This window comes from Macaca fascicularis, chromosome 6 (genome assembly GCF_037993035.2).
Source record: "Macaca fascicularis isolate 582-1 chromosome 6, T2T-MFA8v1.1".
NCBI classification, from domain to species: domain Eukaryota; kingdom Metazoa; phylum Chordata; class Mammalia; order Primates; family Cercopithecidae; genus Macaca; species Macaca fascicularis.
In genome coordinates, this window is record NC_088380.1 from 76,999,369 (window position 1) to 77,025,092 (window position 25,724).

Genomic DNA, 25,724 nt, shown 5'->3' on the forward strand with positions numbered 1-25,724 from the left:
CCAAAATGCTGGGGTTGTAGGCCTGAGCCCCCGTGCCTGGCCTGTTGATGTGTTTTCATCAGAATTTATCGTTGTAATCTGCAGGAGGTTGGTCCAAAAGCTGCTTACTCAGCCATATAGAAAACAGCTTGGTGTTATTAAATTATTACATTGTGCTATATAGTGTATTCTAAACAAATAGTGTATTCTAAACAAATTTAAAGTAGTCCATTGTTAAATTTGAGATAGAACCTCCAGGAGACTAAATACCTGGTGTGTTTCTAGGGTACTTGGAATGGGGACAAAGTATTTTGAAAAAACCTTTCATTCTGATTTCTAAAAGATTCACAATTAGCAAAGTTTCCTTATTTTTAAAGTATTTTAAAGTGATGTTTGCATATTAGCAAGCAGTAGAAAGAGGAAGTGTTCTACCTTCAGTGTTAAAAACACGGCCTTTGTCATCTTTTTATCTGTAGAATCTGCTCTTCACCCTACATTAGATTTTTTTATTTCTGGTTTTTAATTCCATCTGTTAACTCACTGCTAGCTACAGTAGACTGTTTAGTCTGGAAGTGATAGTCACATAAATGCTGCACTTAGTTCTCCCTAACCTTGGGTTGTGCCTGCCTTCACAGTTCTTCTTATCTTTCTTGCTGAGCTTTAGAAAGTGATTAGAAGAACAGAATACCTTACCAGTAAAAGGATTTTTGCTGCAATTCCTTGGCAGCCTTTTCTTTCCATTAAAAAAATTTTTTTTTAATTTGGAAATAATTTCTAACTTACAAAATTGCAAGAATGAAATCATATGAAGAACACTTGTATGCCCTTTATTTTTGTCATATTTGCATTCTCTCTATATTTGTGCATGTGTTTATATGTGTATAATGTTTTTTCTGATCCATTTGAGCACAAATTAAATATATTCTGGCCCTTTGTCTCTAAATACTTAAGTATATATTGCCCCAAAATTTCAAATATTCCTTTATCTAACCACAAAAGCATATTCAGAGAAGTGTTCCTCTTTCCTGTGCCCTTCCTTGTAGGTAACCAACTTTATTGTGTTCTAATTATCCTTTCTGTAGTTTTTTTTTTTAATTAAAGATAAGCAGATACATGTTTGTGTTCTTATTTGCTCTTCTTACTTAAAAGTTATGGTACTATATATGTTCTTTACTACTTGGCTTTTTAAAAATTAGCAGTATTTCCTGGTAATCACTCCATATTAGTTCATATGAACTTTTCTCTTTTTTTTTTTTTTTTTTTCTTTTTAACAGCTGCATAGTATAGTTGTTCCTCAGTGTCCTTGCAGGATTGGTTCTAGAACTCCCTGAGGATGCCAGAATCACTGAATGCTCAAGTCCCTTATATAAACTGTCATAGTGTTTACATATAACCTACACACATCCTTTAAGTCATACTTTAAATCATCTCTAGATTACTTATAATACCTAATACAATGTAAATGGATGTTGTAAATAGTTGTTTTACTGTGTTTTTTAAAGATTCATGTTTTGTGTATTTTTATTTTTGTTTACTTATTTATTTATTTAGAGACAGAGTCTTGCTCTGTTGCCTAGGCTGCAGCGCAGTGGCACCATCGGGGCTCACTGCAACCTCTAGTTCCCAGGCTTAAGCGATCCTCCCACCTCAGCTCCGTAGTAGCTGGGCTACAGGTGCTTGCCTCCCTGCTCAGCTGATGTTTTAATTTTTTGTAGAGATGAGGTCTGACTATATTGCCCATTCTATTGCTGGTCTCGAACTCCCAGGCTCAAGCAGTCTTCCTGCCTCAGCCTCCTGAAGAACTGGGGTTATAGGCGTGAGCTACCACAACCAGCTTATTTTTTATTTTTTAAAAATATTTTTGCCGGGCACAGTGGGTCACGCCTATAATCCCAACACTTTGGGAAGCCGAGGTGGGCGGATCACCTGAGGCCAGGAGTTCAAGACCAGCCTGGCCAATATAGCGACACCCTGTGTCTATTAAAAATACAAAAATTATCTGGGTGTGGTGGTGGGTGCCTGTAATCCCAGCTATTAGGGAGGCTGAGGCAGGAGAATCACTTGAACCCAGGAGATGGAGGTTGCAGTGAGTTGAGATTGGGCCACTGCACTCCAGCCTGGGTGACAGAGCAAGTCTCCATCTCAAAAAACTAACTAACTAAATAAAATATTTTCAATCTGCGGTTGGTTGAATACGTGCAAATACTGAAACCGAACCTGCAGATATGGAGGGATGTCTCTACCCATTTTGTGTATGTACCATAGTTTATTCAGCTGTGCTTGGACATTTAGGTAATTTCTAATCATTACAGGTTATAAATAATCTTTAATGAATAACCTTGTGCATATGTACTTTTAAATAGTTGGAGCTGTATCTTCACGATGAATTTCTAGAAATGGGATTCCTGGGTAAAAGAGTGAATGTATATGTAGTTTTGTTACACATTGCCTAATTTTTCTCTGTAGGGGTTGTGCCAATTTGTATTAATACCCACAAAGTACGAATATGCATTTCCCCTGCAACTTCACCAACAGAGTATATTTTCAAGCTTTTGAATTTGGTATCTTAATGTAGTTTTAATTTTCTTGGTAGTCTTTTATTTCTCATTTTGTTTGTTTTTTGCTTATGGTTTATATTTTCATTCATTTACACTCAGTCCTTTCGCTTCACCACAGCACACCCCAAGATACACATAGTCTTAGCTTTTTATTTCTTTACTTTGAGGATTTGAATGAAAAATTGGTTTTCCACAAGACTGCTGGCATTCCTACCCAAATACCCGTTTTCTTTCTTTTATTTTTTCCTAGTCCTTGAGGAACAGGGAAGGGCCTCTTTGTCTTATCCTGTTTTTTCTTGACTCTTTGAGTACCTTGTTCTCATTTTATCTCACATATCTATGATATCTGTAGTATTTATTGGCTCCTCTTCTGCTTTTAGGCATGCCCAGTTTTCTTTAACTTGAAAAAAATATTTTTCTGAACACCTGAACTGAATGTTTATCTTTCTGTGTCTTTGTGTATGTTATTTCTCCTTGTTTGCAGTGTTCTTCCAACTTATGGGAATTTTATAATGTGACCAGAAAACCCTTCTTGAAGCTGTTAAAATGTATTAAAACTAATTTCTGAGTTATAATATTTAGGCTACTTCTGCTGTTTTAATACTCCCAGCTAGATTATTTTTATTTTTTTTTTTTGAAGAATTGTAAACAAATATGTGTGAGAGAGAGTGTGTGTGTGTGTGTGTGTGTGTGTGTGTATTTATTTATAAAAAATACCATCATGGTTTCTCATGTTGGGGCTCTCATCAGTCAGCCCCAACAACAGCTTGCCCTAGCTAATCCTGCCCATCCATTTCTTCTGCCCAAATTCTAGAATAATATAATTTCATCTGAGTTTATATTTATCTTTAAAACATCACAATATCATCACATCTAGAAATAATTTACAACTCATTATTTTCAAATAACCGTTCAGTATTTATATTTATCATCTTTGATGTCTGTTTTATTATGCTTTGTTTGAATTTGTTGATATGTCTTAAGTCTCTCTTGATCTATATGTTCCTCTTCCCTCCCTCCCTCTCTATTTAGCTTTCTGGTTTTTTTGTTTTTGTTTTTGTTTTTTTGAGACGGAGTCTTGCTCTGTCACCAGGCTGGAGTGTAGTGGCATGATCTTGACTCACTGCAACCTCTACCTCCTGGGTTCAAGCCATTCTCCAGCCTCAGCCTCCAGAGTAACTGGGATTACAAGCACGCGCCACCGTGCCCAGCTAACTTTTGTATTTTTAGTAAAGATGGAGTTTCAGCATGTTGTCCAGGATGGTCTTGATCTCTTGACCTCATGACCCGCCTGCTTTGGCCTCCCAAAGTGCTGGGATTACCGGCGTGAGCCACTGCACCCAGTCCGCTTTCTGTGTTTTTATTGGCAAGACTAGGTGGTTTGTTTTATAGTTTCCTTTAGTCTGGATTTTGCTGATTATATTGCCATACTGTATTATGTTTTACTTCTTTATATTATTTAAATTGGCATTTGGATCTAGAGGCTTGATCAGGTCCAGGTTCGAGTTTTTTTTGGTCTTGTTTTATTTTGTCAGGCCTGCCTCTCTCATGAGACACATGGTGTCTGGTTGTCACTCTCTGGCATGTTGGCAGACACTGATGGTTTGTCTTAGATAGTTTCGCTAGTTCACCCAAACTTTAAACTGCGTAAAGAGGTGCTAGATCTTATATTTCCATAGAGCTTATAGCAAAAAGAATATTTAACTTGGTAATAGCTTTCAAATCACATGTACTTTTTAAACTAACATATTCCTCCTCATTTATAGCAGAAACTGTAGATTTTGAGCAATCTGAATTGGTCTCCACCTCGGTGATTTCTTGCCCTGAAATTATGAGTTGTGTTTCTCCTGTTTCATTTTGCAGGTTTTCCCTCTTTCAGATATCCAAAGCATGGAGTGTGATTTGAAGCTAATTAAAAGGATGTAATTTTTCTTCAGTGTTAATCATCTTGTTAACCTGTTGATATCTGAGAAGTGGTTTGGTTCCTTAGTAATACTTGAGGCTACTTTGATAATCTCTAATAATTTTGTACGTTGGAGTTGTCATAATTTTTTTTTCTTTTTCCCTTAGAACATTCCTGATGTGGATGAAGAAGGCTACAGTATTAAACCAGAAACAAATCAGAATGATATCCTTTCATCATCTGGGTATTCTTATGGATTATGTTGGCATATAAGGAGGCAGTTATAAGAAAATCATATATTACTTAAAGCCTCTTCCAATTTTTTATTAATTATAAAATGTGATTCCTTATTTGTCATTTGACGTGTTGGTTTTTTTGTTTGTTTGTTTGTTTGAGACAGAGTCGTGCTCTGTTGCCCGGGCAGGAGTGCAGTGGCACAATCTCGGCTCACTGCAACCTCTGCCTCCCAGGTTTCAGCGATTCTTCTGCCTCAGCCCCCGAGTAGCTGGGATTACAGGTGTGTGTACCATGTCTGGCCAATTTTGGTATTTTTAGTAGAGACAGGGTTTCACTATATTGGCCAGGCTGGTCTCGAACTCCTGACCTCAAGTGAACCACCTGCCTTGGCCTCCCAAAGTCCTGGGATTACAGGTGTGAACCACCACGCCTGGCCTTGACATACTAATAAAAGTTAGTAATCTTTTTTCTGTTAAAGTCTGTTTTACTCTTTTTTTTTTTTTTTTTGGAGATGAAGTCTCACTCTGTCTCCCAGGCTGGAGTGCAGTGGTAAGATCTTGGCTCACTTAAACCTCCTACTCCTGGGTGAAAGTGATTCTCATGCCTCAGCCTCCTGAGTATCTGGGACTACAGGTGCGTGCCACCATGCCCAGCTAATTTTTTGTGTTTTTAGTAGAGATAAGGTTTCTACTTGTTAGCCAAGATGGTCTCGAACTCCTGACCTTGTGATCCGCCTGCCTCAGCCTCCTGAAGTGCTGGGATTACAGGTGTGAGCCATCATGCCCGGCCCAAAGTCTGTTTTACTCTTAAAGGTTTCATTCTTTTTTAAAAATAGATGTGTGAAAAACTGGTTATACATCTAAGGTAATTTTAAAACAATTCTTTAACTGAAACTCACATACCAAAGAGAACCATTTCTACTCATCTAGTGATTCTGACTCTGAAGATGAAGAACCAAAGAAGTATCGGATAGAAATTAAGCCTATGCATCCAAATAACTCACATCACACAATGGCTTCTTTGGATGAATTAAAAGTATCTATAGGGAATATAACACTCTCCCCAGCAATATCTGTAAGTACAAACACATTTGTACTCTATAATATAAAGGCTTTATTTTTTCTTACCTATCTGTTCTGGTCAAACATTACTTAGCAATTGTTAAGCATGTTGGCTGAGGAAATACTTAGTTTTTAATTTGTATACAGGCAAATAGACTTGTGAGTTTGGCTTAATTTTGCTTCCTTTTAAAAGTAGAAAGTGAAAATGTCAAAAATTCACTATTTCCGCCATTTGTTGCATTTCATAAACAGTGCTATATGTCTCTGGCAGAATTCTTTGAATTGGCAGTATTAATTTTTGCATCATCTAATTTTGAAGTGTTTCTTCTATGTTTTGTGAGCCTTATGTCAGAGGGAATTTTATAAAAGTGAATTTAAAGATTAAATTATATATTTGCATTTTTTTTTAATTTTATTATACTTTAAGTTCTAGGGTACATGTGCACAACGTGCAGGTTTGTTACATATGTATACATGTGCCATGTTGGTGTGCTGCACCCATTAACTCGTCATTTACATTAGGTTTATCTCCTAATGCTATCCCTCCCCACTAGCCTCTCCCCACAATAGGACCCGGTGTGTGATGCTCCCCTTCCTGTGTCCAAGTGATCTCATTGTTCAATTCCCACCTATGAGTGAGAACATGTGGTATTTGGTTTTCTGTTCTTGCGATCGTTTGCTGAGAATGATGGTTTCCAGCTGCATCCATGTCCCTACAAAGGACACGAACTCATCCTTTTTTATGGCTGCATAGTATTCCATGGTGTATATGTGCCACATTTTCTTAATCCAGTCTGTCACTGATGGACATTTGGGTTGATTCCAAGTCTTTGCTATTGTGAATAGTGTGCCACAGTAAACATACGTGTGCATGTGTCTTTATAGCAGCATGACTTATAATCCTTTGGGTATATCCCCCGTAATGGGATGGCTGGGTCATATGGTATTTCTAGTTCTAGATCCTTGAGGAATCGCCACACTGTTTTCCACAATGGTTGAACTAGTTTACAGTCCAACCAACAGTGTAGAAGTGTTCCTATTTCTCCACATCCTCTCCAGCACCTGTTGTTTCCTGACTTTTTAATGATCGCCATTCTAACTGGTGTGAGATGGTATCTCATTGTGGTTTTGATTTGCATTTCTCTGATGGCAAGTGATGATGAGCATTTTTTTCATGTGTCTGTAGGCTGTATAAATGTCTTCTTTTGAGAAGTGTCTGTTCATATCCTTTGCCCACTTTTTGATGGGGTTGCTTGTTTTTTTCTTGTAAATTTGATTGAGTTCTTTATAGGTTCTGGATATTAGCCCTTTGCCAGATGAGTAGATTGCAAAAATTTTCTCCCATTCTGTAGGTTGCCTGTTCACTCTGATGGTAGTTTCTTTTGCTGTGCAGAAGCTCTTTAGTTTAATTGGATGCCATTTGTCAATTTTGGCTTTTGTTGCCATTGCTTTTGGTGTTTTAGACGTGAAGTCCTTGCCCATGCCTATGTCCTGAATGGTATTACCTAGGTTTTCTTCTTGGGTTTTTATGGTTTTAGGTCTAACATTTAAGTCTCTAATCCATCTTGAATTAATTTTCGTATAAAGACTAAGGAAAGGATCCAGTTTCAGCTTTCTACTTATGGCTAGCCAATTTTCCCAGCACCATTTATTAAATAGGGAATCCTTTCCCCATTTCTTGTTTTTCTCAGGTTTATCAAAGATCAGATGGCTGTAGATGTGTGTGGTATTATTTCTGAGGGCTCTGTTCTGTTCCATTGGTCTATATCTCTGTTTTGGTACCAATACCATGGTGTTTTGGTTACTGTAGACTTGCATTATAGTTTGAAGTCAGGTAGCGTGATGCCTCCAGCTTTGTTCTTTTGGCTTAGGATGTTCTTGGCAATGCGGGGTCTTTTTTGGTTCCATATGAACTTTAAAGCAGTTTTTTCCAATTCTGTGAAGGAAGTCTTTGGTAGCTTAATGGGGATGGCATTGAATCTATAAATTACCTTGGGCAGGATGGCCATTTTCACAATATTGATTCTTCCTATCCATGAGCATGGTATGCTCTTCCATTTGTTTGTGTCCTCTTTGATTTCACTGAGCAGTGGTTTGTAGTTCTCCTTGAAGAGGTCCTTTACATCCCTTGTAAGTTGGATTCCTAGGTATTTTATTCTCTTTGAAGCTATTGTGAATGGGAATTTATTCATGATTTGGCTCTCTTTGTCTGTTACTGGTGTATAAGAATGCTTGTGATTTTTGCACATTGAGTTTGTATCCTGAGACTTTGCTGAAGTTGCTTATCAGCTTAAGGAGATTTTGGGCTGAGACGATGGGGTTTTCTAAATATACAATCATGTCATCTGCAAACAGGGACAATTTGACTTCCTCTTTTCCTAATTGAAAACCCTTTATTTCTTTCTCTTGCCTGATTGCCCTAGCCAGAACTTCCAACACTATGTTGAATAGGAGTGGTGAGAGAGGGCATCCCTGTCTTGTGCCAGTTTTCAAAGGGAATGCTTTTTTTGGCCCATTCAGTATGATATTGGCTGTGGGTTTCTCATAAATAGCTCTTATTATTTTGAGATACGTTCCATCAATACTGAATTATTGAGAGTTTTTTAGCATGAAGGGCTATTTAATTTTGTCGAAGGCCTTTTCTGCATCTATTGAGATAATCATGTGGTTTTTATCTTTGGTTCTGTTTATATGCTGGATTACGTTTATTGATTTGCGTATGTTGAACCACCCTTGCATCCCAGGGATGAAGCCCACTTGATCATGGTGGATAAGCTTTTTGATGTGCTGCTGGATTTGGTTTGCCAGTATTTTATTGAGGATTTTTGCATCGATGTTCATCAGGGATATCGGTCTAAAATTCTCTTTTTTTGTTGTTTCTCTGTCAGGCTTTGGTATCAGGATGATGTTGGCCTCATAAAATGAGTTAGGGAGGATTTCCTCTTTTTCTGTTGATTGGAATAGTTCCAGAAGGAATGGTACCAACTCCTCCTTGTACCTCTGGTCGAATTCGGCTGTGAATCCGTCTGGTCCTGGACTTTTTTTGGTTGGTAGGCTATTAATTATTGTCTCAATTTCAGAGCCTGCTATTGGCCTGTTCAGGGATTTAACTTCTTCCTTGTTTAGTCTTGGGAGAGTGTATGTGTCCAGGAAATTATCCATTTCTTCTAGGTTTTCTAGTTTATTTGCGTAGAGGTGTTTATAGTATTCTCTGATGGTAGTTTGTATTTCTGTGGGGTCGGTGGTGATATCCCCATATCATTTTTTATTGCGTCTATTTGATTCTTCTCTCTTTTCTTCTTTATTAGTCTTGCTAGCGGTCTATCAATTTTGTTGATCTTTTCAAAAAACCAGCTCCTGGATTCATTGATTTTTTGGAGAGTTTTTTAGTGTCTCTATCTCCTTCAGTTCTGCTCTGATCTTAGTTATTTCTTGCCTTCTGCTAGCTTTTGAATGTGTTTGCTCTTGCTTCTCTAGTTCTTTTAATTGTGATGTTAGGGTGTCAATGTTAGATCTTTCCTGCTTTCTCTTGTGGGCATTTAGTGCTATAAATTTCCCTCTACACACTGCTTTAAATGTGTCCCAGAGATTCTGGTATGTTGTATCTTTATTCTCATTGGTTTCAAAGAACATCTTTATTTCTGCCTTCATTTCGTTATGTACTCAGTAGTCATTGAGGAGCAGGTTGTTCAGTTTGCATGTAGTTGAGCACTTTTGATTGAGTTTCTTAATCCTGAGTTCTGGTTTAATTGCACTGTGGTCTGAGAGACAGTTTGTTATAATTTCTGTTCTTTTACATTTGTTGAAGAGTGCTTTTCTTCCAACTATGTGGTCAATTTTGGAATAAGTGCGATGTGGTGCTGAGAAGAATGTATATTCTGTTGATTTGGGGTGGAGAGTTCTGTAGATGTCTATTAGGTCTGCTTGGTGTAGAGCTGAGTTCAATTCCTGGATATCCTTGTTAACTTTCTGTCTCGTTGATCTGTCTAATGTTGACAGTGGGGTGTTAAAAGTCTCCCATTATTATTGTATGGGAGTCTAAGTCTCTTTGTAAGTCTCTAAGGACTTGCTTTATGAATCTGGGTGCTCCTGTATTGGGTGCATATATATTTAGGATAGTTAGCTCTTCCTGATGAATTGATCCCTTTACCATTATGTAGTGGCCTTCTTTGTCTCTTTTGATCTTTGATGGTTTAAAGTCTGTTTCATCAGAGACTAGGATTGCAACCTCTGCTTTTTTTTGTTTTCCATTTGCTTGGTAGATCTTCCTCCATCCCTTTATTTTGAGCCTATGTGTGTCTCTGCATGTGAGATGGGTCTCCTGAATACAGCACACTGATGGGTCTTGACTCTCTATCCAATTTGCCAGTCTGTGTCTTTTAATTGGACCATTTAGTCCATTTACATTTAAGGTTAATATTGTTATGTGTGAACTTGATCCTGTCATTATGATATTAGCTGGTTATTTTGCTTGTTAGTTGATGCAGTTTCTTCCTAGCATCAATGGACTTTACATTTTGACATGTTTTTGCAATGGCTGGTACCTGTTTTTCCTTTCCATGTTTAGTGCTTCCTTCAGGATCTCTTGTAGGGAAGGCCTGGTGGTCACAAAATTTCTAAGCATTTGCTTGTCTGTAAAGGATTTTATTTATTCTTCACTTATGAAACTTAGTTTGGCTGGATATGAAATTCTGGGTTGAAAATTCTTTTCTTTAAGAATGTTGAATATTGGCCCCCACTCTCTTCTGGTTCTGCCAAGAGATCTGCTGTTAGTCTGATGGGCTTCCCTTTGTGTGTAACCCGACTTCTCTCTCTGGCTGCCCTTAACATTTTTTCCTTCGTTTCAACTTTGGTGAATCTGACAATTATGTGTCTTGGAGTTGCTCTTCTCGAGGAGTATCTTTGTGGCGTTCTCTGTATTTCCTGAATTTGGATGGTGGCCTGCCTTACTAGGTTGGGGAAGTTCTCCTGGATGATATCCTGTAGAGTGTTTTCCAACTTGGTTCCGTTTTCCCCGTCACTTTCAGGCACACCAATCAGATGTAGATTTGGTCTTTTCACATAATCCCATACTTCTTGGAGGCTTTGTTCATTTCTTTTTACTCTTTTTTCTCCACACTTCTCTTCTAGCTTCATTTCATTCATTTGATCTTCAATCGCTGATACTCTTTCTTCCAGTTGATCGAGTCGGTTATTGAAGCTTGTGCATTTGTCATGTATTTCTCGTGTTATGGTTTTCATCTCTATCAGTTCTTTTAAGGTCTTCTCTGCATTGATTATTCTAGTCATCCATTCATCCATTCTTTTTTCAAGGTTTTTAGTTTTTTTGCGCTGGTTACGTAGTTCCTCCTTTAGCTCTGAGAAGTTTGATCGACTAAAACCTTCTTCTCTCAGCTCGTCAAAGTCATCCTCCGCCCAGCTTTGTTCCGTTCCTGGCGATGAGCTGCGTTCCTTTGGAGGGGGAGATGTGCTCTGATTTTTTGAATTTCCAGCTTTTCTGTACTGCTTTTTCCCCATCTTTGTGGTTTTATCTGCCTTTGGTCTTTGATGATGGTGACGTGCTAGTGGGGTTTTGGTGTGGGTATCCTTTCTGTTTGTTAGTTTTCCTTCTAACAGTCAGGACCCTCAGCTGTAGGTCTGTGGGAGTTTGCTTGAGGTCCACTCCAGACCCTGTTTGCCTGGGTATCAGCAGCGGAGGCTGCAGAAGATAGAATATTGCTGAACAGCAAGTGTTGCTGTCTGATTTTTGCTCTGGAACCTTCGTCTCAGGGGTGTACCCTGCCATGTGAGGTGTGAGGTGTGAGGTGTCAGTCTGCACCTAGTGGGGGATGTCTCCCAGTTTGGCTACTCAGGGGTTAGGGACCCACTTGAGCAGGCAGTCTGTCCATTCTCAGATCTCAACCTCCGTGCTGGGAGATCCACTTCTCTCTTCAAAGCTGTCAGACAGAGGCATTTACCTCTGCCAAGGTTTCTGCTGCTGTTTGTTTAGCTATGCCCTGTCCCCAGAGGAGGAGTCTACAGAAGCAGACTGGCCTCCTTGAGCTGCAGTGGGCTCCACCCAATTCAAGCTTCCTGGCAGCTTTGTTTACCCACTTAAGCCTCAGCAATGGCGGGCGCCCCTCCCCCAGCCTCACTGCCGCCTTGCAGTTAGATCTCAGACGCTGTGCTAGCAATGAGGGAGGCTCCGTGGGCATGGGATCCTCTGGGCCAGGTGTGGGATATAATCTCCTGGTGTGCCATTTGCTAAGACCCTTGGTAAAGCACAGTATTAGGGTGGAGTTACCCGATTTTTCAGGTGTTGTGTGTCTCAGTTTCCCTTGGCTAGGAAAAGGGATTCCCTTCCCCGTTGCATTTCCCAGGTGAGGCGATGCCTCGCCCTGCTTCAACTCTCACTGGTCGGGCTGCACCAGCTGACCAGCACCGATTGTCCGACACTCCCCAGTGAGATGAACCCGATACCTCAGTTGAAAATGCAGAAATCGCCGGGTGCGGTGGCTCAAGCCTGTAATCCCAGCACTTTGGGAGGCCGAGACGGGTGGATCACGAGGTCAGGAGATCGAGACCATCCTGGCTAACACGGTGAAACCCCGTCTCTACTAAAAAATACAAAAAACTAGCCGGGCGAGGTGGCGGGCGCCTGTAGTCCCAGCTACTCGGGAGGCTGAGGCAGGAGAATGGTCTAAACCCGGGAGGCGGAGCTTGCAGTGAGCTGAGATCCGGCCACTGCACTCCAGCCTGGGTGACAGAGCGAGACTCCGTCTCAAAAAAAAAAAAAAAAAAAAAGAAAATGCAGAAATCACCCGTCTTCTGTGTCACTCATGCTGGGAGCTGGAGGCTGGAGCTGTTCCTATTCGGCTATCTTGGGCGTGCCGCCCTATTTGCATTGTTTTAAAGTCTGCCACTGTAACATTTATTTTCCCATACTTTTCAAACAAGGCATGGATAAGAAAGGCATGGATAAGAGTTCTTAGTGGTAATAGTTAATTCCTCAAGTCTAAAATACCGTACTTAATAGGATTTGAGGGAGAAATAAAACATTATCCCAGTAATTTTTTCCTCATTGATGTCAATTTTAAATTTAAAAATGTTACACTATGTGAAAAAAGCATTTCTTAGGATAACAGTTAAGTATACCTATATGTGATCATCATTGATTGACATTAAATCTGTTCTTCTTGATAATGAAGAATAAAGGTTCTCTCTATTTCATATTATTGTCTAATTACATATTTTAAGTAGTTACATGTATTTGTTTGGAAAAAAAGGTGGTTTTTCTCCCAGTCATGTACTTCAGAATTTAGTTTCAAAACTATTTTCTTTCTAACAAAAATATTTCTGAAATGAGGTTTTATTGTACCATTACTATTTAACATTAAGATTGATGTTGAAGTACAGAGTTGCTTAAAAGATGGTGAGTATACAGCCTGGTGTGGTGGCTCACGCCTGTAATCCCAGCACTTTGGGAGGCTGAGGTGGGCAGATCACAAGGTCAGGAGATCGAGACCATCCTGGCTAACACAATGAAACCCTGTCTCTACTAAAAAAAAATAGAAAAAATTAGCTGGGCATGGTGGCATGCGCCTGTGGTCCCAGCTGCTCGGGAGGCTGAGGCAGGAGAATTGCTTGAAAACCGTGAGGTGGAGGTTGCAGTGAGCCGAGATTGCACCACTGCACTCTAGCCTGGGTAACAGAGCGAGACTTCGTCTCAAAAAAACAAAAAAGGTGGTGAGGTGAATATATACAAGGTATGAGGTTGCAAACCAAATGTATATGATGTCAGAGCATAACTAATTTAAAATATATGTGTAAATATGTAAAATAAAAGGCTAGAGGAATATATGGATAGTGAGATTGTGAATAGTTTTAAAGTTTTTCTTTTGTAGTCTTCTCTTTTCTGTTTGTTTTTAAAACAGTGAACTTGCATTAATTTCTTACTATGAAAATAATAAGACAATTTTAATAGTTAATATTGGATTAGAAAAGATTGTATCTGAATATATTTTGCTGCCTAATTTGCTTAACTTTTTCCCAACTGACAGTGTATGTATTTTAAGGTGTATGTATTTTAGATGTGATTGAATAGGGAATGATTATTAGAACAGAAAAATACAGTATTCAGAATTCTAACCTAATTTTCTTTTTCTTCCATGTACTACTAGAGACACAGTCCAGTAAGTACAAGATTTTATATTTTTTCCCATTGACTTAAAATCATTGTAATTTTTGAGGATTGACTTTCAAAATATTTGTATTAAATTTTCAGATTAGCAAGTTTTAGTGTTTTGCTGTAGATACTGGTTTAATATTTTAAAAACATTAGGTGTTAAAACTACATGTATTACTTTTTACTGTAAAACAAAAACTACTGACAGTTTTTTCTCTATATCTTTTGTGTAAATAGACTTTACAATTGAGCAGATATACTAAAAACGATGTAAAATTTGGTTCCTAGTATTAACATTTTACCAAATATTACATTATCAAATTAATTTGTTTCATGGTACCTATTTTGCATCTCTGTTTTAGGTACAGATGAATCGGAATTTGTCTAGTAAGTTTGACATTTGAATTGCTTATTTTATGTCTATTAAACTTTATAAGGCAATTTGTTAATCTTTTACCCTTATGTAGCTGTAGAAATAAATGATCTTTTCTCATCATGAACCCTGCTGAATGGCTAGAAGGACAATTATTTTAAATAGGAAACAACATATCTATAGTATTTCCTGTAGAGCTGAGAGACATGCTTTAAACTTTAATACATGGCTACAACATTTTTCAGAAATCACCAAAGCCAAAAAGTAACTTCTGATTAAGAATGTTAAACGGTTTCACTGGCATTCTGTGTCTTATAAACTAGAAGACATTTCATTTATAAGATGAGTAATATTGAGCTTTCCCTATTTTTAAGTTATGTCACAATTACAAATTCGATTATAAATTTAATTATACTAAAAACGTAATTATACTAAAAACTTTTCTAGGGTGCTAATACCTTTTGCAGAATCATGCATTAAAAATAACAAAGAATTGTGGGAAAAATAGTTGAAGCAGCCCACTCAAAAGCTATGTACTTTTGTTAACAGAATACTTAACAAAAACTTTAACATCAGTCTTAATAAAAATTCTAACACAGTTTAGAAGACCTAGTAAATTAATAATAAATACCAAAATAAATAAAAGTAAGGATTTTATCTTTAAAGAAATGTTGATGGTAGCTTAATGATAGGGGGTGTGAGGAAAATGAGGATAAATGGAGGGTGCTGAGTTGTGGAGATGAGAGCAAAATGCAGAAATATTGAAGAATAGCACAGTAAACACTGAGGCAAACCAACCAACCAAACAGCCAAGTGAAAATGTAGAGTGAATGGGTATCATGTACTGTGATACTCCTCCATAGTTTGTGGAAGTTACTCATATTGATATACTTTGCATCAGGTATTGCTTGGTGATGCAAAGATAACATGAAGGTGCAGGAAAAATTGCTTATGCACCAATGTGAGTTTTACATTAATGATGCTATTTCCCTGTTTACCACTTGCTTGTGAAATGAGGAAATGAGGCACGTTACAAATGCAAAAGGTAGCAAAACGAACTATCTTATAAAGAGATTTGCTCCAGCTTGCTATAAGATTCTTAATTTTTCAAAATATGACATCCTCAAGAGTTAATAACTACGTTTTGTCAATGTAATAATCACTAATAGTATTCTTAGAACTTGAAAAATGCATTCATGATTCATCAATTAAAATTCTTAAATAGAATTTTTGTATTTAAACATTTTTCTTATTTTTAAAGTTGCAACCCATATTTTCTCTTTTCTAAACAGCAATTTTAATGACTATCATAGTTTAATTGACTTAAGTAATTTCTTACTAAAGGTAGTAGAAGAAATCAGGATTTAGTAGTTTCAGTTATTTTAATGTACACAATAGAAAACTTGTTAAAATCTTAATTTACTTTTTCTTCATTATTGTTTGTATTTACATTATCAATTCCAAAATTTTTAATTGTCATAGTGTTATGTGTATAGAGTTTCTCTTTTTCATTAAAATATTTTATTTCTCAGATTATGAAGTTTTCATAATATTTTAATTTTTTAATTAGATGAGGAGTTAACAAAATCAAAGCCATCTGCTCCACCCAATGAGTAAGTTTCCATGTTTAATTCTTTTTAAAAAATAGACTTTATTTTTTAGAGCAGTGTTTGATTCATGGCAAAATTGAATGGAAAGCACAGAGATTTCCCTTTATGCTCCCTGTCGCTTCATATGCCCAGTCTCTCTCACAGTCAGATTCTCTCACCAGAGTGGTACATTTGTTACAATCAGTGAACCTGCATTGATTGACACATCATAATCACATAAAGTCCACAGTTTACATTAGGGTTCATTCTTGGTGTTGGACAAATGCGTGAGGACATGTATTCATCATTATAGTACCATACAGAGTATTTTTGCTGCCCTGAAAATCTTCTGTGCTCCACCTTTTCATCTCTTCTTCCACACACTTACATTTTAAGTATCCTTTTGTCCTTTTTTCTAGAGTTTTATTAGCTCTATAGTTTTAATTCCCGTAAAGTTTTGTTAATCATCCTGTTTTCTGAGCTGTCAAATGCCCTGTTGGAGTTTTTAGAAGTTTAAATTTATTTCTCATTTGGTAATATGTCCTTTTACAATAAGAAAGAAATCCATTTAACCACAGTTGGCCTTGGTAGCCTCACTGCTTCTAAATAAATGATGAAACCCTAAGTTCATACATATCTGTATTTCAGCTGTTTAGTCTCATGGGAATTTTCTCATTTCTTTCTTCAGTTTTGACTGTGACCTTATAAAATAATATACTTCATAAGCTTCAAAACAGAGAAGTGTCTCAAGTTGAAAAGGGAGAGAGAGGCCAGAAGGCATGTTGCCAGCTCTTCTTAAAAAAAAAAAAAAAGCCAATGTTGGATGGGTCTCTTTTTACTTCTGTGTCCATCAGTAAGAATACTGTCTTTGAGTTAATGGTTTTTTGCTTGTCTGTTTTGAGACAGGGTCTTATTCTGTCTCTCAGGCTGGAGTGCAGTGGCGTGATCATGGCTCACTGCAGCCTTAACATCCCAGGTTCAAACAATCCTCCCACCCCTGCCTCCCAGCTAATTTTTTTCGAAAAAGATACTGGGTCTTGCTATGTTTCCCAGGCTGGTCTTGAATTCCTGGACTGAGACTCCTGAGCCTCCCAAAGTGCTGTGATTACAGGCGTGAGCCATCAAAGCCTGGCCAGAGTTAATGTAAAACACAAGTAAAAGTAGGCTTAATTAAATAGGTAGTTTACAATTATTTGATACTTTTGAGGTACTAATTGAGCACAGTGGTGGTATTTATTGGATGTATCATTTTTAAAGATAAGTTGTTGAGTGTTTTAAAACTGTTTTTAGGAATCATGCAGTTGCAATGCTAGGCTTTATTGTACGAGGTGTAGTGTGCTTTCATGTAGGTGCATGTTGAGATGCTGGATATGTACTCTTAGATAATTACAGCACTTCATTATAGAGGGCCTGTTTTTTTGTGTAAGATTTCCTAAAAATTTTTAAAATCATGGCAGTTTGATACATTAAAATATGTAAGCCATCTTTCTGTACTTAAGGGCTTAAAAAAATCACTTTACCCTTTTTCTTCATCTTTGAAAATAAGTACGGCCTTATAAAATTTTAACCCAATTTTATACCACTTAAATTTTCTGTTCAGGATTGGGTGCTGTGTGTGAACCAGCAGACCTGAGCCTGTTTTAGAATCAAGTAGCTGTATGTCTTTGGGCAGTTCATTTAGACATGTGCTGCTCTTTTTTATATGTAAAGCTGAAATTATTATTCCCATTATGACAGCCCCCAAGGTTGTTGAGTCTAACAAGGCATGATGAATGGGAATTAATCTTCCCCATTCTCCTCTGCTAACTTCACATGCTATCTTAGGTTATGCTTCTAACAAATATTGGCTGTTAAATCTGTTAATTAATTTCTACACATATACTATTGGTAGAGTATCCAACTTTTAAATTAAAAAAAAATATTTTTTTTAGGGACAGGGTCTTGCTTTGTTACCCAGGCTGGAGTACAGTGGTGCAATTATAGCTCATTGCAGCCCAGAACTCATGGGCTCAAGTGATCTTCCTTAGCCTCCCGGATAGCTAGGACTACAGGCATGCACCACCATGCCTGGCTAATTAAAAAAAATTTTTTTATAGATACTGAGTCTTGCTATGTATGTTGCCCAGACTTGATCTTGAACTCCTAGTCTCAAGTGATCCTCCCGCCTGAGCCTCCAAAACTGTTGGGATTATAGGCATGAGCCATGGTGCCTGGCCCCAACTTTTTAATTATGTTTATTGAGCTGTTAGAATTCTTTCTATAGAATTATTTTACAAATAAGTGACTAGAAATGTTATACTAATAAAATATTCTTTTGTTAAAATTTTTACTTTTAAAATATTATGGTAGAAAAGGAACCAGTGATTTACTTGCTTGGGACCCCCTATTTGGACCATCTCTTGATTCATCTTCATCTTCACTAACTTCATCATCATCAGGTAAATATATATATGTGTATATATATATGGTTTTTTTTTAAGTATAAGGAATACTTTAGTTGCTTTTTCTCATTCACTTTTTATGCGTTGTACTTAATGATCAAAATTTCTAAAAATTTGTCATCTGTATTGCCAAATAAAAGTGATTTTATTTTGGTTTTGTTCTCTTAGATACTCTGTGACTTAACAATAAACGTGTAAAATACTAAGTGTTTTTTTAAATTGCCGTGTTTATTTCTAGGCATTTTATATCATTATTCAAATAATATTCTTATTGTTTATAGATAATTCAAATACAAAATACCTATCAATGTTCTTTCTTGATGGAAGTTTAAGTTGCATCTAATTTTCTAGTATTATGAACATTCATAGAAATAACAAATTTTGTGCATATGTCTCAATATGCTTGTAATAATTTATCAATTTAAAACTTATGGGTTACAAGATGATGTCCATGATACTTACTGCCAAACTGCTTTCTAGAAAGGCTTTAACACTTCCCAAGCAGTTTATGAAAGAAGTTGATAAATGCTTTTTAGTTGTTTTGGCAAGAATATATTAAGTTTCTCTTTTCATTAGTCACACAGCAGGCATCAAAAATGTATGTTTAATAAAACCACTGCTTGTTCAAAACAAGAAAATAAAATCAATTTTAATTGATTTTCTACTCTCTTCTCTGGGACTTAAGAATTACCATCCAGTATTTGGGGTTAAGGAAGCGCTGGAATCATGGGGCAAGAACTTAAATCTGTCTAGTTCATGCTAGGTAATTTTGTTAGGAGTGCCACACATTCTATTTAATTTTACCACATTAACAGCAGCATGAAGTTGTTTTTGTTGTCCCTGTTTTATAGATGAAAAAAGTAAAGCTCAGAGATAATAAGTAACTTCTCCAAGTTTATGTAGCTAGTAAATGATGAAGACAAGTTTCAAACCTGGCTCTTACTTATTCTAAAGCCATTGTTTTGTCTATCACACTTTAGCAGATTAACAGCAACAACAAAAAAGCCATGTTGAAATATCTTACTATTAAAAATTAAATATTGGTTTTTAAAATTAGACTGTTTAGAAACAAAATATTTTTAAAAGAAACTATAAGTGGATTATAAGAAACCTTAACTCTAAACACTAAATGCTATTTGACCGTTTGAAGGGAAAGTAATCTGTACTTAATACTTGTAAAACAGCAAGAAACAGTCAATAGAAGGTAGTTGAACATAATCTGAAGTGGCTTTATAGCCTTTTTCATTGAGCATTTATTACTATTTAGTATTATAAAATTAACCTTATATATGTATTATATAAGGAAAGTAATTGTACAGGAAAACCTGATGTTGTTGCCAATCTCTCTTTTGTTTAGTAAAAATGTCGGAATGGTATTATGCATTTAGAATAAGGAGTTCTCAGCAGTATTTTCAAATTTTATTAATATCCCATTATGAATAAAATTTTTCAGATTGGTATCACAGAGGTTTTAGTTATATAGAAATTTCTTCATAATTCTGCTCATTGTTTCTTGATATTTTCTCTAGTATAGTCTCTTTCTTTTTATAAAAGTACTCTTTCTTCCTTTTGCTACTTGTCTAAAGATGGCTCATATCACCATCACTTCAGGTAAAAAATTGTTCGTTTTCATTTAGTGGTCATTAATGTTTGGCCGTTAAGAAATGATACAATATTTATTAACTTTTTGCTGGTTTTAAAATTCACTTCAGTATGCATTTTTAAATCTTCCTATATAGTATGAAAAGTAATATTATAAATTTTGCCTTTCAAAAAAATGTTAGTGATGCTCAAAATAGATAGTTATCCTGTTACATAGTAATTACTGTTAAGTCTTCACTTGAACAGAATATAATTATTGATCAAACTAATTCATAATTGGGATTATCCTGTTTTACAGAATTGGTCCTAAGTGAAGTTATGAAATAGGCATTTTATCTGAAATTTTTATTTCACTTATTTTTATGTTTTCTTGGTACTCGCTAGTTACAACAAGTCTTAAATTTTGTCCCACCATTCTTTGCAATGCACTTCTCTCCCATCTTAACATCCTCTACCCAGGTACCCATTTTAACATTTTAGCAAGGTCCAGGTTGTGAGATCATTCCCTACTCTCCTGTTTGTCTTTCAGAATCTTAATTCATCACTGACTTCATCTTAAAGCAGGCTAAAAAATAATTTCAATCAATCAGTTAATAACTGATAATTAAGCATCCCAGTGTTGTTACATGTTTTAAAATGTTGATTAGGGCTTGGCTGCAAAGTAGTTTCAGTTGCATCTTATACCATGTAGACTATAAATAAGCATTCATGTTTATGTCAGATATGAATATATATAAACATCAATATATGTATTTTTAAAAATTTAACACAAATATCTTACACTTACCTCCCCTTTGGTAAGTGCCAGACTGTTTTCTCTGCCCATGAATTAATTGAACTCTTGTGCTCGCAAAAAAACAAAAACAAAGACCTTAGAATTATTTTTTGAAAAATATTGGGCTGTTTTTAAATATTAACTCGAACATTGATGTATTCTGATGTAGTTCCTGGGGCAGTTTTATCACAGGACAATGATGAACTTTGTTGAGTACCACACATACACAGCATTATTGCTTTGCCACCTTGTCAAATCTTTTTAGATCTTGTACTGACTGTAAATAGTTACCTTTGCTCCTCTGGGAAAACAGGAATAACTCTGACTTTATATAATTTTGGACCTTCAGTTTTTCATATGCATTTTAAGTTTCTAATGTACATACTTGTTTTCTTCAGTTAATGTAGTTTGAACTTATGCTCTTCTTCTGTGTATTATTAAATTTTCTAGTTTCAAATAATTAAAACAAGATAACTTTTTGGCTATATGGATTTATATTTTAGTTCTAGAATTTTCCTGTTGCTTCTAGTTTTTTGTTTTGTTCTTATTCATCTGACCTTACAGAGCAGAGTAGGAACTTCACTTCCTTTCTCACTGATTTTCCTGGGTGTGTGATAATTGAACATTTACTTGAAACCCGGTCAGATTCTGAGTCTAGAAAGTCCATCACCAGACTTTTCCCCAAAATCTCTACTTTATTCTGCTGTAACAGCACCACTAGAGAGCACAGATAAAGTTCCTTTTGCTTCATGGCCGTGAAGTCAGTGGATTTTCTTTACTGGTGAACTTGTTGCAATTAATAGCTCCAGTGCTGCTCAGAAGGCATTCCAGAGATTGCATTGTAAAGCTGAAAATACTTTTAGGTTTCCTAATGCTTTGGATGGGATTTCTTCCAACAGCTGCATTTCTGAGGATCACAGTGACCTTTGCCTAATATTACATGTTTTGAAAATGTACCTACAGAAGCAGCTAACAGTTCTGCTGCTATTTCTTCTACATCATCATTATTGCTTCTAGATTCTAGATTAGTTTCCACTTTTGTTCAGATAAAGAATGGTATGGCAAGCATGCTTTGTCTATTCACTTTAGTTAATGTCTGAGGGCAGATATAGAGTAGCCCTTATCGCCAATGTTTTTTTATACTTCACAGGTCAATTCATATTTCTTGAAACACTGCTTCTAATAGATATTTGTAGCAGTGAGCTCCACCCCACCACCAGCAAAAAATAAAACATAGGACATTGAAGAATGTAAACAATTGCAGTTATCTCCTTCAGAGGCTTCTAGAAGCAGTGCCTAATTGACCTGTGCAGATACAATATAGATTCATTTATAAACAGTGGTGTTAATAAGTATTGTTATTAGCTTTTCTCAAAAAGCAAATTTTGACTGAACTTACTACTTCTACCAGGCTTGGTTTGAGTCGATATAAATGCCATTGGGACAGGCCACTTGATCAGTAATAAATGCCTCTGCTGTGTAAACTCTCTCACAAGTTTGAAATAACTTAACATAGGCTAGTGCTGGTTTCATTGATAATGAACATATCTTTAAAGTAGACATGTAATACACAGGGAGGTGTTATGGGCCTCAGATTTTTGTGCACATTTCTTCCAGTGTACAGCTTCAAGTGTTTGTGCAGCATGAAAGAACGGGAACTGACTGGAAAAAGACAGTGGCCTCAGAATCTAAGCTTGATTTACCAGCTTTTTTATTTTCCTTAAGCAACCTGAACAGCGCTTGCATCTTTTATCTCTTATTATGGTATGCTTTCTAAGTGATTCCCTACCTCTCATGCATGTACAACTTTCAATCCTGTGTGACTACCTTTTTCTTTAGGTCTCTTCCTACTACCTCTATGCGTGTTCCTTTCATGCCTCCTTGATTCCTCCATTGATGATTAAAGGCCTTCAGCTTTGCAGTTTATTTCCCCATGTGTATACTTAGGCCCACTTATATATTTTTAATTTTGTACATCTCTAAACTTTGAAAACATACTGAATATATTTCTTTCCACCCATTATATTTTTCAGTCTCTGAATTATAGCCTGTATTTTAGTGTGAACCAAAGGGCTTTGAAAATCATTTAATTTATTAATGATTATTAAACATGACTTTAAAGAGGGTTTAAACCTATTTACTTCCATTTTTTTACTCCTGCTTTGATTATGCTAATACATTTGTGACTTTTGATGATGTATACATTGACATTTATCCAGTAATTTACATTGTGATGAGATTAAGAATACAGATATTTCTGACTTGTAAAATTAGCAAATGGCATTGAAAACTCAACACCAAATTTATATAGGACTTAGGAACAATTTAAGATATTATTTTGAACACTTTCCAAAGTTAACTGTAGTGATTTGGGGAATTTTTTTTTGTAAACTAATAGAATATCTAATTATTTCAAATAATGTTACCCACCAAAATGTTACAATGTGGTTCAACTTAAAAGTCAAATTTAATAATTTTAATTAAGGTAAGTATTTTATTTAGAGTTTACAATATTATTCTGGAGGTACAGCTTCAGAACCTTTTGGTCTGGAATTACTATCTGTAAAATAGATGTATTGGCAATAAACAAATGACCTTTGACCTAAAATTGGTTTGTTCTCATCAGCTAATATATCAGATTTAATTTTTATATGTGTAGATAATTGAAACAGGAATAAAATTTATATGTGTCAGTTATTGAAGGGTTAACTTTTTTTCAGGAATATTACTGGTCACTTCAAAATAAAACATATTTGATAGATTCCCAGTATTTCAACATCTGTGATTACATCTAAAAAAAAAAGAGCCTCCTGAAAAATAAGCTTTGATTACCAACAGTTTCTTTATAATAGAATGTCTTTATGTAAGGATTGCTGCATACTAATGATTTTCTTCAAATTCTCTTTTTCCCCTCAACCAGCCAGGCCCACAACTCCTCTTTCTGTAGGCACCATTGTCCCACCTCCGAGGCCTGCTTCCAGACCAAAGCTTACTTCAGGCAAACTCAGTGGGATTAATGAAATAGTATGTACTCAGGTTTTTAAAAAATTATATAACTGTTTTGATTTAAGATGCAAATGATATTTTTCTATATGCCCTTTTAGTTAATTGCTTGAAGTTTTCTACCCACATCCTCATAGTATAGAAAAATTTTCCCAGCTAATGCTTCCTTTTCTTTTCCTTATTACCTCAGTGATCATACCTGTGAAACAGGACATTGTCCAGTAGGAAACAGATTTCCTGAGAAAGTTGGCACATTATAAGACTACCATTCAGTATCCATTGTCTCACAATAAAGAAGCAGTTTTCATATAATTCTACTTAAAGTCAAATGTTAAGGAAGTAAATGGTGGCTTGTTCTTAGACCTTAAAAGTATATACTGCAAGGAGGATCATGGAAGGCATCTAAGCTCGGCATTTAAAATTTTACACATAAGGAGACTGGAGTCCACATCATCCAGTTGACTTATCAAAGTACATGCGTGGGTGGGAAATCATTGGTTTTTAAAAGTCATCAGATAGAGAAAATCTATAGACTCTATTCAGTGAGGCTCTCCCAAACCAGTTTATTTGCCGTTGATCTGGTTTGCTTTGCTTCGTCTTCTACACTAATTGCCAGTTTAATAACCAGAATTAAATTTATAAGTCCAGTTTAATCTTTTTTCCCTTGATACACATTTCCAGTGGTTTCTCGGTCTGTATGGTTGAATGTTTTAGCTGAATGTACAAGAGTCTTTATAAAGCTGCCTCAACAACCTATACTAACTGTCCATCTTTCTCCCCTTTTCAGCCTAGATTCCAGCCACTTGAAACTTTTCAGTGTTCCTCAAACACATCATGCTCTTTCACATGTCCATGTCTTCCTCCTGTGCTCTATCTCAGATGCCCCTCAGTTTTCTATGTTGACCTCTTTCTTTAAGACCTAGCTAAATATCGCCACCTAGGCAAAGCCCTCTTTGATCATTCCTTCACTTCTCTTCCTTATACCCAGATACTTTGCTTATATTTCTGTTAGTTCACATATCACCTTGTATGTACTTTTTGTGTGTGTGTTATCCATACTGGTCTATGCCTTCGTCAGTCTCGTATCCTCAGTACTTTGCATGATGCCTGTTGGGTGGTACACAGTTACGAAATGTTCAGTGAATATATTGAAAAGCTTTGGCACCAGATATTGAAATGGTGTTATCTTTCTTTTCCAAATGAACAGACTTAGTGGAAGTGAAATGAAAGACTAGGTGCAAGCTGCCAAGGAGAAGATTAATATTTAAGTAATACAGAAATTACTACATTTTAAAATACTTCATTCTCTTTTTTAAATCAAGTTATGACTAGAACTTTAAGTACATTTTAATAAATTGATTTTTTTCCTGATTGTAAAAACAGGAAATGATCATGTTGTAAAATTTGGAAAACAGAAAACAAAGAAAGAAAATTATAAATTTCCTCTGTATTTCACCACCCAAAGATAACTACTGTTAACATTTTTTGGAATGCGTGTTTATCCAGAGGCAGTAAAATACAGTTAAAAGTACTAGCTTATTAGCCACTTATTAGCTGAGCAACATTAAGCAGTTATTTAATGAGAGTTTAGTTGCCTCATGGATAAAATATGTGTAATGATACTAGGTTGTGAGACTTAAATGAGTTAATACATGTAAAACAGTACATTGTTGAATGCAAATAGTTGCTCAAAAAGTTATTAATGGTATAGGCATATTTTTAAATAAAAAGTCATACTTTACATATTTCTAATTTGTTTTCCACTTGCAAGTATATAATTCAAGAATAATCATGAATTATTGTTTGATTATAATTTTATTTATAGAATTAGGGGATACAAGTGCAGATTTATTACATGCATATATTGCATACTGGCAGAATGTGGGCTTTTGGTGTACCCATTAACTGAATAGTGAATATCGTACCCAACAGTACCCAACAGGTACTTTTTCTATCCCTACCCTTTTCCCATCCTCTGACCTTTTGTAGTCTTCACTCTCTATTATTCCACTGTATATGTCCATGTGTAACCTTTGTTT

General features: G+C 36.0%; 1 protein-coding gene across 6 annotated transcripts in view; it reads left to right on the forward strand.

The window, feature by feature from the left end:
* The window catches only part of FCHO2 (FCH and mu domain containing endocytic adaptor 2), a 136,884-nt gene that overhangs the window by 86,277 nt on the left and 24,883 nt on the right, over positions 1-25,724 (forward strand). For all 6 annotated transcript variants that reach the window (XR_012413727.1, XR_012413728.1, XM_005557127.4 and 3 more), the window contains 7 exons: positions 4,608-4,665; positions 5,576-5,751; positions 13,898-13,909; positions 14,265-14,289; positions 15,846-15,888; positions 18,214-18,302; positions 23,603-23,706. Coding sequence is in view for 4 of the 6 variants with exons in the window: in XM_005557127.4 (XP_005557184.2) it covers positions 4,608-4,665; positions 5,576-5,751; positions 13,898-13,909; positions 14,265-14,289; positions 15,846-15,888; positions 18,214-18,302; positions 23,603-23,706 (507 nt within the window). In the remaining 2 variants the exon portion in view is untranslated. The remainder of the gene's footprint in view (positions 1-4,607; positions 4,666-5,575; positions 5,752-13,897; positions 13,910-14,264; positions 14,290-15,845; positions 15,889-18,213; positions 18,303-23,602; positions 23,707-25,724) is intronic.